Genomic DNA, 16,028 nt, shown 5'->3' with positions numbered 1-16,028 from the left:
CAGGTAGTCACGTCGCTGGTATTCCCTGCCTGGAGTTTACTTGTTTTCCTGCTGGGTTTCCAGTTTGATCCAGTTTCCTTCCAAAGATATGCATATCTGGTGACACTAAAATGATGCTAGTGTACAGTATGTGAGTGCTTGTATTCACCTTGCGATAAGCTGATGCCCCATCTAGGGATTGTTTCTGCCTCATGCCTAATGCTTGCTGGAATGGACACATCCCTGGATTGGTGGATTTAATCATTAAACATCCTTTTAGAGATATTGCGGTAAGGTATCCTCGGAATTTAATGGGTATTTCAGGCAATTCACAACACAGTGAAGCCGAACCTGTTCTCACTGTGAAATCTCACACTGCCACCTGGTGGATTCCTTCAGAGTTACGTAAAGTACACGTGCAAGTATAAACAGTAAAACGCTTGCGTAGCAGGAGTGTCCTCTGGGGCATGCGTCGCATCACATGAAGTATAAACCTGGCCTAACTTGTAAGCCAATGAATAGTAGTGAACATTTTCAGTGAGGCTAGATGAATTTAGATCCTCCTCTGCTTTACTATCATGTGGGGTTCCGCAAGGCTCCATACTTGGTCCTCTGCTATTTTCTTTGTATCTCCTGCCTCTTGGTTCTATTCTTAGAAAGCATAAAATTGCTTTTCCATTGTTATGCAGACGATACTAAGGTTTATGTACCCCTCAAAACGCAAGGATGCTTACTCCATACAAACTTTGGTATGTGCCTAGAAGAGGTGAAAGCTTGGATGGCAGTGAACTCCTTAAATTTTAATGAAAATAAGACAGAGGTTATAGTTTTTTGGTCCTGGGGGCACCAGTGGGTCTATTTCTACTTCTGCTCCTGTGGATTGGGTCCCCTTGCACAATATGGTACGCCTGTTATTACAAATTTGGGTTTTAGGATAGATGAGGATTTTAGACTGGATGGTCAGATCCGTGCGGTGGTGAAATCTTTTTTTTTTTTTTTCAGCTAAGACGTTTGGCGAAGATAAAAAAACATTCTTTCCAAAGATCAATTTACAACAGTAATCCACGCCTTCATTACAACCCGGTTGGACTATTGTAATTCGTTGTATGTTGGTGTTAGCCAGTCCACCCTGTCTCGGCTGCAGCTGGGGCAAAATGCTGCTGCACGCCTTTTAACTGGCACGCGAAAGAATGAGCACATTACACCTGTATTATCCTCACTGCACTGGCTGCCTGTTCAGCTTAGAGTTCATTTTAAGATTCTTTTATTTGTTTTTAAGTCCTTAAATGGGCTTGCTCCGCCCTACCTCGCTGAGTTGCTGCATATGCACTCTCCTTCCCGCTCACTCAGATCAGCTGGTCAGCTACTTCTGGATGTGCCTAGGACTCAGCGAAAGCTCAGGGGGGATAGGGCTTTTTCTGTTGTGGCTCCAAGGCTCTGGAATTCACTGCCCATTTTTAAGTCTGCTCTTAAGACTTACCTTTTTGGTTTGGCATTTGATCCTGTGTGAGCAGTTGATTTTACTCTGTTTTAACTCTGTTTAGTTGTTTTTACTATGTTTTAATTAGTTTTATTTATTGTATTTTATTTACTTATTTATTATTTTGCTTTTGTTTAAAATTTATTTTAGCCTGTGTTCAGCACTTTGGTCAGCGGCTGTTGTATGTAAAGTGCTTTATAAATAAAGTTGACTTGACTTGACTAGTTTCTGATTGCTTTTCACTGGCACTTGGGATGAATTTAGTCATTTTTAGAATCGGTTGCCTTTTTCTTTTTTCTTGGTCAATAATGGCAGTTGTTTTCCTTGTGTGACCTGAATATTGTGATATCTATATATTTCATAATTCTTTTTAGGGATATTTAATTATGTACATGTTGATAGAGTGCGCTTTAAATTTACAAGGTTTGAGTACTCTGCACATTTACAAGTACAGAAAAGCAGAAACATAATACTATACCCAAAAATTACATGCAATCCTCTTTAATAAAACCCCTGTGTGCGTCCATGTGTCCGTGTGTGTGTGTCTTCTGGTGAAGTGCGCATGCGTGGGGCACTTTTTAATAAAGGACATCATTGCTGGGGAGAGTGCTGATTGGGTACTCGCGGCTACGCACATAAAATCCGTTGCTTGGGAGACGCCACACATACAATAATCAGCTGCACGCCAGCACAGATTAAAATACTTGCTGAGGAACTGCACAGTACTTGCTGGAGAGACGCCACAGCCACGATTATCAGCTGCATGCCACACATTACATCAGTTCCTGGGGATACTCTGCTGATTGCCCACTGTTGTGACAGAAAGTTAAACGCATATTACAGACAAGGTGGAAGTACAGGGAAGGGCGGAATGAGTGGCAGAGTCACCGGCCTCTAGCAGATGCTTCAAATATCGTGCGGCCGATCCAATCGGATTTCGGTAAATGAGGTAACACCTAAAACATAATGCACGAAAAATCCAATCGGGTACTGAGACACGGAGACCAGCTTCCCCAAGGAGGTGGGATTAGTGTTTGTTGTTGTGCAAGTGTTCACTCTGAGGATGTCAGATTTGCGATTAAGAAACTTGGCCCGGTAAAGTGTAAAGTGTCAGTCGTTGAAGGGATTTTCTTAAATATACAAATTTTCATGATATTACAATAAGATGACTTTTAAACGTAGATTTATTTTCACGCACATAAAATCCATTGCTGGGGAGACGCCACACATACAATCAGCTGCATGCCAGCACAGATTAAAATACTTGCTGGGGAACTGCACAGTACTTGCTGGAGAGACGCCACAGCAAGCTAAAATAGAGAGAGGCAGGATAAGAGATCTTCAAACAGACACAACACATCAATCAACAGCCACAGAGGAGAGGATAAATGTAATATTAATTATAATTGTCATATACTTTTCTATTTTATTTTTATTATGAATGAGGTCAAGGTCCCTTGCCATTTAATATAGACTGTTCCTACTAATGTTTATGCACTACTGTTCTAGCGCCCGTTATTGTAACGGGATTACAGTAATCCCTCCTCCATCGCGGAGGTTGCGTTCCAGAACCCCCCGCGAAAGGTGAAAATCCGCGAAGTAGAAACCATATGTTTATATGGTTATTTTTATATTGTCTTGCTTGGGTCACAGATTTGCACAGAAACACAGGAGGTTGTAGAGAGACAGGAACGTTATTCAAACACTGCAAAACAAACATTTGTCTCTTTTTCAAAAGTTTAAACTGTGCTCCATGACAAGACAGAGATGACAGTTCCGTCTCACAATTAAAAGAATGCAAACATATCTTCCCTCTTCAAAGGAGTGCGCGTCAGGAGCACAGGATGTCAGAAAGGGAGAGAAAAGCAAACAAATCAATAGGGCAGTTTGGCTTTTAAGTATGCGAAGCACCGCGGCACAAAGCTGTTGAAGGCGGCAGCTCACACCCCCTTCCGTCAGGAGCAGAGAAAGAGAGAGAGACAGAGAAAAACAAACAATCAAAAGCTCGTAGGGCACGTATTGATTTTTAAGTATGCGAAGCACCGTGCAGCATGTCGCTTCACGAAGCAGCTGCACAGAAGGGAGCAACATGAAGATAATCTTTCAGCATTTTTAGACAAGCGTCCCTATCGTCTAGGTGTGCGAACAGCCCCCCTGCTCAGTCCCCCTACGTCAGGATCAGAGAATGTCAGCGCCAAGAGAGAGAGAGAAAAGTGAGTTGGGTAGCTTCTCAGCCATCTGCCAATAGCATCCCTTGTATGAAATCACTGGGCAAACCAACTGAGGAAGCATGTACCAGAAATTAAAAGACCCATTGTCCACAGAAATCCACGAACCAGCAAAAAATCCGTGATATATATTTAAATATGCTTACATATAAATCCGCGATAGAGTGAAGCCGCGAAGGCGAAGTGCGATATAGCGAGGGATTACTGTAATGTCTAATATGTACATAAAAATGTAGCACATAAAGACTTTTTAATTATGGGCTTGAAGTGGATAAATTAAGTTATTTGCCAGATGGAAGCAAAGAATGGAAAAATGGATTTTGCCACAGGTTTTCTGAAAACAGAGAACACATTTCTATGTGCTCTACAACTAATTATCCAATTTCTCCATCTGCATTGTTATTTGTCTGTTTCATAGCACATCATAAAGCAGAATGTTTTAAGTGTAATGCAACAAATTTTTGACACTGGTTTTTTCACTGGTGTTGACTTGATTGCAGACACTAGAAGTTTAGGAGGTGTAGTTCAACTCTAACAAAGTATGATATCCTCTGAAACAGATGGGGGTATCCCCAGTATTCCAAATTCTTGTTTTGTTATGCCTCATTTCCTTGGTGTGGTGTGGTCCGGTCCAGACTTCTTATTTTCATTTCATCATCCAGATTGTTTGCTTTCTATTTACAAGCAGTTCTTGAGTTTTAAAACTTGATGAGGCCAATAGGTGAACATTCAATTCAAGTAGAAATGCCCAATCACCAAGAAGCACCAAGCACCTAATATATTTTTATATATGGAAGTTGAACAGAATACTGTTTAATTACCTTTTCATTTTTTCACTCTGTCCTATGTTATTTCATGTTCACATTTTGACATAGTTAATTTTGGTGTTCTATTCCTTTCCTTCCTGTACAATAAACAGATTAGTGGTGGTACTTAAATTATTAACTAAAATGAATGTGATGGTTTAATTATGGTTGAACATGTACAGTAAGTTCAATTAGAGATTCAAATAACCCATTGGCAAGACAAAGCTAAAATTAATGAAAGAAAACATGTCAAAAGATAAATTTCAGGAAATTAATATAGACCTGTTGATCATAGTACTGAATATCAAGTATAGATTTCCTTTGTTGTAATAAGGACATATTTTTATAATAGCTTTTCAGAACATGAATTCTAAAAGGAAAGCAGAAACATGGAAGAAAAACAGAAGGCAGTTAGTGAGTATTTTGAATGTTGTTTGATATTTTTCCTGATTAAATACTTATTGCCGTCTAATCTCAGAATAATTTATTGTGATGGTTTAGTTGATGTTATGTTTAAATGTACTATGACTTCTTTTGATGTCTGTTTTATATAGGCTACAGCTACATCCATCTTATAATACTGCAAATTTTTGCTTCTAATTATCTTCGTACTTTTTCCTTAAAACTGCTTCAGATCTTTCACAAAGAGAGTAGGGGCTTAGGTATATTGTCTAAAGTTACTACAAATGTCAGAAAACATTTCTTCTTACAGAGAAGAGTTGAGCGACTTGTTTTGATTTTAATACCATAGAATTAGTTTTAGATTTAATAACCACTTAGGTAAGATGTCTAAATATTCTTTATATCTGTTAATTCTTATAATAGAGTTTCTGCATTGTAATACCCAGAGACAACCTTCTGGAATATAAAAACAAAGACAACAAGGATCGCATCCCCCTTGTTGTCACCTACAACCCACATCTTGAAACACTTCGAAAAATTATAAAAGAACTTCAGCCAATACTAAACAATGACCAAACACTGAAAAATGTATTTCCTGAACCTCCCCTCCTGGCATACAGACAACCACCAAACCTTCAACAATTAATTGTCCGAGGCTCCCTAAGTGAACCAACAGAAAATGGCACATCTCCATGCCTACAGAAAAGATGCAAAACATGTGCCCACATCTATGATACAGACCGTATAGTTATACCACACTGCCGACTCGAACATCACATCAAGGGATCATTTTCCTGCAGATCATCTAATGTAGTCTACCTAATTTTCTGCATGAAATGTCCTGACACTGCACTCTATGTGGGAGAAACTGGACAAACACTCCGCCAGAGAATGAACTTACACAGGTTCCACATTAAACATGGCAACACAGATGTTCCTGTGGCGGCCCACTTCAACAGCCATGGACACTGTGAGAAGGACTTTAAGGTCACAGTGCTTATGGGCAATTTCAAAACACAGCAAGAGAGAAAAGAATGGGAAGTTAAACTCATGCTAAAATTTAATACTTTACAACATGGATTGAATAAAGACAAGAGTTTTATGGCCAGATATGAGGATTGTTTACATCTCTCAGAATGACAGACAACCTGTCTACAGACCCACATTGTTTTGAAAAACTCATTACAAACTTCAAAAGACCTTGTTGGACAGTTATCTTATCCAGAGATCTTGACAATACATTGTTCTTTTCTCTCTTGCTAAATTAACCCTAGCCTGAATGAATCTATTAATTTTTTACATACAAAATCTCTCATTTAAAGATTTACCAATGTTGTTTCTTGTCCTAGAGTGTGTATATAAACATAGGAAACTTCAGTTTCTGTATTACATCTTGCCTGAAGAAGGGGCCTGAGTTGCCTCGAAAGCTTGCATATTGTAATCTTTCTAGTTAGCCAATAAAAGGTGTCATTTTGCTTGGCTTTTCTCTGCATTGTAATAAGGAATTTTTGACAGCAAAAGTGGAGTTTTCCAGTTGCTAGTCTGTAATTAATAGTTAACGTATTTGCTTTACTCTTGCAGGTAGCCATAATATTGTTATGCTACTTTCATGTGCTGTGGAAATATTTGAATTTTCCACTTTTGATTTTTAAATTTCCCACTTTGTTGTGTTCTTGTGAATTTCCTACTGCCATTTTGGGAGATCACTGTTGATTTGCTACTTGAGCAACAGAAGAAAGCAATTACAGTTCAACTCGTTTTAGTATAATTAAAAAGCAAATTAAACATAGTAAGTATGTATTGCATTACTAAAAATGCAATTCAACCATAGAGTCTCTGACTCGCCTGACAATTTTTTTTTTATTATATATTGTTGAACAAACTGAGAGGTAATTTTCATGCCACTACTCAAATAATTTGGGTAGCATTGTTATCTGTAAATTGTCCTAATTGGTTCAATCATTTTGAAATGCATTCACCATATGAGATTTCATCCCATTTGTCCCATAGTGTGTGATTGGAGCATTAGACTGTCCAAAGTTTTGTTAAATTTGTGATTTGGTTAATTGTAGTTTTGTTAAAGGGTGTTTCCATGTCCATCACTCATTAAACCCCCAATCTGTCAATCCTATGGTTTAAAATTGAATGAAATGTTTCAGTAACACTAATCATCTCTTCTTTTTCTTAATCTTTTTTTCCTCCCTCACTAAGGCGTATTCAACTGTGGGAACACCAGACTATATTGCTCCGGAGGTATTCATGCAGACTGGCTATAATAAACTCTGTGATTGGTGGTCTTTGGGAGTCATAATGTATGAAATGTTGATAGGTACAGTATTTTTGTTTTTGCTGTTTTCTTTTTTTATTCAACAACACTACTCTATAGGATTTTGCAAAGAACAACAATAAAGTTTACTGTTGGATAAATGTAAATCTATATTTATTACTCCATTATGAAACAAGAGTTTGCTTAGTGTGCCCAACCTTTATATGATGTATTGCCAGTTTCCGAAGAATTTCTTTTTCTGCTTCTGATCACTATTTTCTAATGTATGTGTTGTTTGGTTTTTGTGGTAGCAGCAAACAATAGAACATTCGTTCATAAAGATAACATTTTACTTATTGATTTTCATTTAGTACTTGTGTATTATGTCTTGTGTTCATTTAGTGGGGGTCTGGTGTATTGGCTGATCTGTATGTTTAAAATAGCTTTGTTATCTTTTTGCTATGAATTTACTTTGTAAAACACAATGTTCTGTTGTGGTTTGTGAAAGTTTTGTTTGGAATAGATCTGTTACAGTTCACTGTTGTGTGATTTTATACATACTTGCTAATACATGCAAAGCATTAAGGTATTTTGATATTCTTTGTGTTGTCATTAATGATGACAAGTTAATAAGTAATTCTTTTACAAGTATTTTGAAAAGGTTGGACCTTAAAACATTTTCAAGTCTCACCTTATTCAGTTACTGTTTCTTCTTCAGAATGTAATTTAACCTTTGTGATCAGCCTCAAAGAAAATGGTTGCTGAAACTGTACTGTACGATATTAAAAGTAATTTGAGGTGTACTTCAAAATGAAAGATGCAATATGTAAGACTGTATTTTAATCTAGAATGACACCTTATAATTTGTTTTTAGTGAGTATCAGATTTTACAATCCAGATTTGGATTTCTTGTGCCATAATTAGTTTTATCAAGTGAAATGTACATACACAATAATTTAAAAAAAATTGTAGAACCAGGATAGTGTTTTTATTAGAAAAAGATTAATATTTTATAAAATAATTTTGAAAGAAATACTGTAGTTTACTCCTAAACCTAACACATTTAAATGAGCTGAAAAAATGAAATGAATACAGAAAATATTTTACTTTATCCGTGAGAAATTTGAACTATTCTTTCATTTTGAGTTTTGAACTTTGTGAATTAAGAAATAAAACCTAGCATTGTTTTTGTTTTTCCCAGGATATCCTCCATTCTGTTCTGAAACACCTCAGGAAACATACCGAAAGGTTATGAATTGGAAAGAGACACTAGTTTTTCCTCCAGAAGTGCCAATTTCTGAGAAAGCGAAGGACTTGATTTTAAGGTCTGTTAAATAAACCAAAAATATCTTTAAAATGGCACCGTCTTTAAATTAATGTTAATTATTTTATCTACTCTATTTATTATTGTTCTTTTAAAGCAATTGGTTTATAATGCATTCTTTTGTTTTGATATAGGTTCTGTAATGATGCAGACAACAGAGTTGGTGCTAATGGCATAGAGGAAATAAAAAGTCACCCCTTCTTTGTACCAGTAGACTGGGAACACATAAGGTGTGTTTGCCTGCCTGCCACTTCTAAACCTTAAATTTCATACAGTCTTGCTTGGTTACTTTGTCAGTAACTGCACTCTAATTTCTTAATGTATCATTGTGTTTCGTCAAAACGCCACAAAATATTTTTACAAGTCTCAGTTTCTACTGTGAAGAGGAAACTTTGTGCTGCAGGATTGACAGGGCATGTGGCAGTAGGAAAGCCTTTCATTAAAGGACAAAATAGGACCTGGAAATACTGGCTGTGAACCACTGCAGACTGGAAGAAAGTATTATGGACCGATGAATCAAAATTTGAAATCTTTGGTTCATCACGCAGGGTGTTTATACGCCATCGAGTTGGTGAAAGGATGATTCCTCAGCGTGTGACACCAACTGTCAGACATGGAGGAGGAAGTGTGGTGGTCTGGGGTTCTTTTTGCTGGAGGCAGAGTGGGTGACTTGCATGGAGTGGCTGGCATTCTGAATCAAAGGGGTTACCACACATTGGCTGTTATATTAGCAAAAGGTGGCTACTTTGGTGAATCAAAAATGTGAATAGAATTTTGTGCACTTAATGATTCCTTTACTTATTTTTTTATTTGGCATTGTTTATTTGTTTTATGCCTTGATTTCATGAAACATGAACATTAAACTATGTGCATTTCCATAAAAACGGAAAAACTGAGGTGTTCTAAAACTGGTAGTTTACATACCATGTATTTATTTTTTTTGTCATTAACAAGTATAATAACTAAGTTACTTTTAAAAGTAAATTTCCCCAACACTGCTAGAAACAAGAGTGTAAAAAACTTAAAAAGCTACCAAGTAACACCCAATTTATCATTGTACAAAAAAAAAAAAAAAAAAAAAAAGTACACACCCCAATTTCCTGTAATTGATCCCAAGTCAAGGCAAGTAATTCTATTACAAACAGCAGTTTTGCAATTTAACTCAATTAAATTCTTCTACTGTGCTACTGAGGGTAATAATGCTGCTAACACTGACGCTTGGAGAGAACTATTAGAGAGCTATATGACTCAAAGTTCAATTGCAGAGAGTATATACAAATATAATAAATATTTTTTGATTAAATGTGCATCATATTTAATTCTTTACTGGAGTGGTTTTTTGCATTACACAGTCGCAGTAGGAAAAAAATAATAATATGCATTGTACTAGCACCCTGGGTTCCATGCAGCTTCTGTTATCTGTAGTCCCAATACCAGCCATGTTGTGTTTGATTCTGTAGTCTAGAATATTGAGGTGTTTTCAGTTTTGTGATACAGTTATAAAATCTGAACAGGTTGATATAATAAATATTGCTAAGACATAGTGCTGGGCGGTATGACCAAAATTCTATATCACGGTATTTTTCAAAATTATACCGGTTTCACGGTATTCAACTGTATTTTTTTCCCATGCATTAGTGGATGTTAAGCACATTTTCCACTGCAATTACTGCAGTAGACTGGCTAAAAATAACCTATTCCACTGTAATGAGAATTGTACAAAAAAAACATTTTAATGTGCACACATGTATTAATACAGGTTTGCATGGCATCATAAAGTGATAGTTTTCAAGAGGGTGGCACTAATGAAGAGAAGGAATCACATTTCATGACAGTTGCATTCAAAATATAGAACCTTTTTATTGAACAAATTTTTCAAACAACTTAAACTAAAATTTTGACAACATATTTTCAACCATCCAAAGAGGCATTTAGACTTGGTAAAATATCCAGAGGTGCTTGTCAAAAGTTGTATTGCACTGAACATGTCTTAGAAAAGGAATAATTAGTAAATATTTTTTGTAAACCAACTACACTTTCTGTTAATGTTAACAGTCTCTGTCCACTGCCAATTTAAAGTGACTTTTTAAACAACTTTACCATCATTAAACTGCATAATATTTAAACTAATAAATAATAACAATAAAATAAATAGTGCAACTTCAGTAATACTATTACTTCAAGACTTCAAGCCCAGGTGCATTACACAGTATTCACCAAATAAAAATAAAATAAAACAAGTGCAACTTGGTGATGACATCTTTACCAACTGAACCATCATTTAGGCAAATTGCATTAATATGGACCTTGCTTCAGGCTAAGCTATATACATAAATAATAAAACTGCAACTTGCATTTATAATGCTATTTGTGGTGTAGCCCCATGGAATTGTATTAGGGCCACGGTGAAGAAAAAAAAACAAAAAACTATATGTCGAGAATAAAGTCAACATATTGACTTTACTCTCGACATTTCCACGTTAATCTTGGTCGAGATTAAAGTCGACATTTCCCAACAAGCATTGTGTGCAAGGCAGGAGCAAATTCTGAATGCCAGCACATCGCAGGGTGAATACGAGCAAAACATACACTAGCAGGGTCAATATAACATAACAAAACCCCACATCCTACATGACTTTGAAAGGAAACCGAAGCACGCCGAGTAAACCCACCAGAAAAACATGCAAATTCAAGGCAGGGTACACCCGAGACCCCCTTTCTGCGAGGCAGCAGTGCAACCTCCACGCCATCGTGCCCCCACATGATTAATACATGCTTTAATGCATTTCATCATGAAAATTATATCAAGTATTATCTTAGCATTCTAAATGTTCAGGGAGCAGGAATATCATGAAGTGAATGTATTCTGTGCGGCGATTGCTGCCGGCGCCTCCTCAGTACAAGACGTCAGTTTAAGAAGCACGTGCTGATTTAACATGGCTAGGGGAATACTTAACACAAAGCATTTAATGTGCTACATAACTTATGATGGGGTTTGAGAAAATCAAGTAAATTAAATATTCATTTTACGATGAAGTTTAGTTTACGATGTTCTTCTTTAATGACAAATTACGAGAATAAAGTCAACATGTCGACTTTAAACTTGACATAAACGGCGAGAATCCAGTAGAAATGTAGAGAATAAAGTCAACATGTCATCACACTATTACATAGCACCCAGGTACATTACACTGTATTGAAAAAAAATAAAACAAGTACAACTTGGCTTGCAGTATTATCCAGTAGTATAGAAACAGTATCACAGATTTGAACATAATGGTCCACATCCGACCTTTTAAAACAAAAGTATCTCCAGGCAACGTTCTTCTATGTCATCATGTTCAACTTTATCGTCTGCTACAGCTTCAGTTTTGGAATGTTCTTTGTCCATTTTCACTGTGCATATACTACTGCTTGTACTCCGTTGCATGCCCATTTAGCGGTGCAGTAGTGTAAAAGAGCCCCCGCGCAACACTTCCACTAATACGTGTACTCCATTTTATCTGTTTAGTGATGTAGCAGTGAAAAAGGTCCCCCCTTAAACAGTTTCCCACTGCGCCACATAGTGCTGGGTGGTATACCGGTTCATACTGAAAACCGTTTTTTCTTTTTATTATGATATGGATTTTTCTTATACCGCAACACCGGTTTAAATTGCCTAAACGACGTTCGGAGCGTGGCGCAGCGGGAAACTGTTTAAGTGGGGACCTTTTTCACTGTTACACCGCTAAACACAGATTTGTTGCACTAGGGCTCTTTTTCACTGCTACACCACCAAATAGTGGACGGTAGCATAGGTATTCTGCGCGGTGAAAATGGACAGAGAGCATTCTGAAACTGAACTAAAAGTAAAGTTGAACATGTGATGAACAGAAGAACTTTTGCCGAAAAAAAGGAGTCACATCCGTCGCCTGGAGATACTTTAGTTTTAAAAGGTCAGGTGTGTAAATACTGTTTCTATACTACTGGATAATACTGCAAGCCAAGTTGTACTTGTTTTTGTACTTGCTAGTGTATGTTTTGCTTGTATTCATTCTGCGATGTGCTATCGACTCGTTCAGAGATGGGCGCAACTCTGAATGGATGGCATAATTAAACATGTATAACGAAGATATTTTTAAAGTTCTGAACACTCCGTCGGCTAAGTTAATAACTAGTTTTAATTTCACAAAGACGTTTATCGTGTGGTGATTAACACAAAGTATTTGATGTGCTGCATTAACTTGTGACGGGGTTTGAGAAAATCTAGTAAATTAAACATTGATTTTAGGATGAAGTTTAGTTTACAACATTCTACTTTAATTATAAAATAAACTGAGAATAAAGTGGAAATGTCGACTTTAATCTTGACATAGTCAACATGTCGAATTTATTCTCGACATATAGTTTGTTTTTTTCTTCCGTGTCATATTTTTTTTTTCTTCACAGTGGCCCATTTAATGCGCTTCCATACGGCTATACCACAAACAGCATTATAAATGCAAGTTGCAGTTTTTATTATTTATGTATATAGCTTAGCTTGAAGCAAGGTCCATATGATGGTACAGTTGGTAAGATGTCATGACATTGTCATCACCAAGATTGCAGTTGTTTTATTTTATTTTAATTTGGTGAATACTGTGTAATTTACCTGGGCTTGAAGCCTTGAAGTAATGGTGCAACTATCAGTAATACTATTATGCATTTTATTGTTATTATTTATTAGTTTAAATATTATGCAGTTTAATGATGGTAAAATTGTTTAAAAAGTCACTTTAACGTGTCAGTGGACAGAGATTGTTAACATTAACAGAAAGTGTAGTTGGTTTACAAAAAATATTTACTATTTATTCCTTTTCTAAGACGTGTTCAGTGCAATCCAACTTTTGACAAACACCTCTGGATATTTTACTAAGTCTAAATGCCTCTTTGGATGGTTGAAAATATGTTGTCAAAATCATAGTTTAAGCTTTTGCAAAATTTGTTCAATTAAAGGTTCTATATTTTGACTGCATCTGTCATGCAATGTGATTCCTTCTCTTTAGTGCCACCCCCTTGAAAACTATCACTTTATGGGGCCATGCAAACCTGGATTAATACTTGTGTGCACATTAAAATGCCTTTTTGTACGATGTACAATTCTCATAACAGTCTAATAGGTTATTCTTAGCCAGTCTACTGCAGTAATTGCAGTGGAAAATGTGCTTAACATCCACTAATGCATGGGGAAAAAAATACCGTTGAATACCGTGAAACCAGTATAATTTTGAAAAATACCGTGATATAGAATTTTGGTCATACTGCCCACCTCTAGCGCCACATTCTGAGCGTTTATTTAGGCAACTTAAACTGGTGTTGCGGTATAAGAAAAATCCATATCATAACAAAGATAAACGGTTTTCGGTATGAACCGGTATACTGCCCAGCACTACTAAGACATACATTTATTATGACTACATAAAATGGAACCAATGTAAGTGAGTTCCTGTGTTGATATTGACAAGTGTGATGGACAGCTGGGATGCCTCCTTAGTGGATGGTCTGGGGGAGCGGACATGCAGAGGGCACTACCTCCTCCAGAGCGCTGGATTGCAGCAGTGCCTCGGATTCCCAAAGGGCTACAGTAGAGTTAGAGTTCAGCACAGCCCTGTTGGGTTCCGTGGGTGCCTGTAGAGGGCGCTGTAGGAGAAGTCAGAGCCATAATACAATGGGCTTCCAAGACACCTGGGAGCACTTCCGGATAATGCTGATGGGCCACCTCAAGTGCTCCCAGGTGCAGCATAAAAGGGGCCGCCTCATTTCACTCGGGAAGCCAGAGTTGGGAGGAGGAGGATAAAGCTTGCTGGATGAGGAGTGGAGGCAGAAGGAGACAGAGAGGAAGAAAAAGAAAAGAAATCAAAGTGCGGTGTCCAGCTTTATTTGTGCCATACTCTTGGTTCTGTGTGGCGGGAAACGAAAGAAAATCATTTCCCCCTTGTAAATAAAAACGTGTTGTGCTTCTCTTGTGGCTTGTGCCTTGCATTTGTCTGTATCTGGTTTGGGGAGCTGGTGTGCCCCCTGGTGGTCACATAAGTTATCGGTTCTTCATTTTATGAAGATGTACAAGTATTGTTGGAATCATTCAAATTTTCTCTGGCTGCAAGCCATCCTCAAAATATTTTTTTTCAGTTATGTTAAAATTATGTACAATGTACAATTACCAGGCCTAAATAAATAAATAAAGGCACATGCTGAGGGTTGATCAGTTATTGTCTGGTCATTGTTGTTCCTGGAGTGCTTTTAGCCAGTCATCTTTAAAGTTAGCTTCTGAAATCATAAATGAGGAAATAATGATCAAGGCACATGATTTGACATGTTTTAACAGTCAAAAAAAAGTTACCCTTAAGAGTGGAAGGACATTTTTATCTCTTCAGACAAGAGATTTCAAGTTCAAAACATCAATTGCATGAGGGTGAGAAGCCAAGAGACCAGGGTTTTATAAGCAAGCTGCAGAATGAGGAATAGGAATATGTTCTGCATCATGAAATAGATGGTAAAAGAAAGACGGAATGTGTTAGGTGTGAATTGCTTGGAAAATGCTGTAGGGATAATTGTGCTTGATAGTAAGGAGATTAATACATGGAAAATTACTTGAAGATGATGCTAAATTAGGGGAATGAAAGAGATGATGTTTGCTGTAGGAAAAAAAAACAGAAGGACCAATCAATAAGCTTTGGAAAGAAGAGATAACAAAAGTGCAGATGATTGGTAAAGCAGTGCACCTAGCTGAAGGTGTTAGAAATGTTGAAGGCAACAGAAGGTCCTGAAGGTGAATGGTTTAGCACACCTGTGCATCATGATTGTGTGAAAGGACTGCTGAAAATCAGAAAGAAAAACTCTGCTCATTACAGTCTACAGAGGTGAATGAAGGATTACAGTGGGAGTTCTAGTATGCTGATGATCTTGTATTAACTGCAAAAGATGAAGTGGCATTGAAGGAGAAGATAATGAGATGTAAAGATTTTTTGAAACGGAATGCCTCAAAGTCATGCAGGAAATGCCAAAATGATGACTAGAAGCAAAGGAGCAGGAGGTATAAAAGAAGTGGATAAATGACCATGCAGCATATGCAGTAGGGGTGTAACTCAATGCAATGTACAGGTGGGCACACATAACATGTAGTGGTGTGAATGGTAGTCTGTGGGCAGGCATGAAACTTTTAACTGTAGAAAGTATGTTAGATGGGTGCAGAATAGTGATGCAGTAAATGTTAGATATCAACAATGGAAATGTTTTGGAGAACATTGGGAAGACTTGCTAATTTGGTGACCGATGTCCAGACAGAGGTGTTGAAACATCAGTGTGTGGAAGAAATTCCAGCAGCTATCTCTTATTCAGACTTATTCAGATCTGCTCTGGCATTTAAAGGAAACGTTTGTGAAAGCTGTGTGAGGAGTAAAGTTCTGTATGAGATTAAGGCATGGCCAGTGAAAGCAGAACATGAAGCAAAGCTGGAAACAACAGAGATAAGAATAATCAGATGGATGTGTGAAGTGTCACAGTGTGAAAGAGACAAGTACAGAAT

General features: G+C 37.2%; 1 protein-coding gene across 1 annotated transcript in view; it reads left to right on the top strand.

Moving 5' to 3' along the window:
- Positions 1-16,028, top strand: part of LOC114662653 (serine/threonine-protein kinase 38-like) — a 109,922-nt gene that overhangs the window by 80,923 nt on the left and 12,971 nt on the right. Inside the window, exons 9-12 of the mRNA XM_028816249.2 lie at positions 4,846-4,907; positions 7,107-7,224; positions 8,363-8,486; positions 8,620-8,715. Of these exons, the coding sequence (XP_028672082.1) occupies positions 4,846-4,907; positions 7,107-7,224; positions 8,363-8,486; positions 8,620-8,715 (400 nt within the window). The remainder of the gene's footprint in view (positions 1-4,845; positions 4,908-7,106; positions 7,225-8,362; positions 8,487-8,619; positions 8,716-16,028) is intronic.

Source organism: Erpetoichthys calabaricus, chromosome 1, assembly GCF_900747795.2.
Source record: "Erpetoichthys calabaricus chromosome 1, fErpCal1.3, whole genome shotgun sequence".
NCBI lineage: Eukaryota > Metazoa > Chordata > Cladistia > Polypteriformes > Polypteridae > Erpetoichthys > Erpetoichthys calabaricus.
Note: the sequence above shows the minus strand (reverse complement) of the source record. Positions and strands in the feature narration are given on the sequence as shown.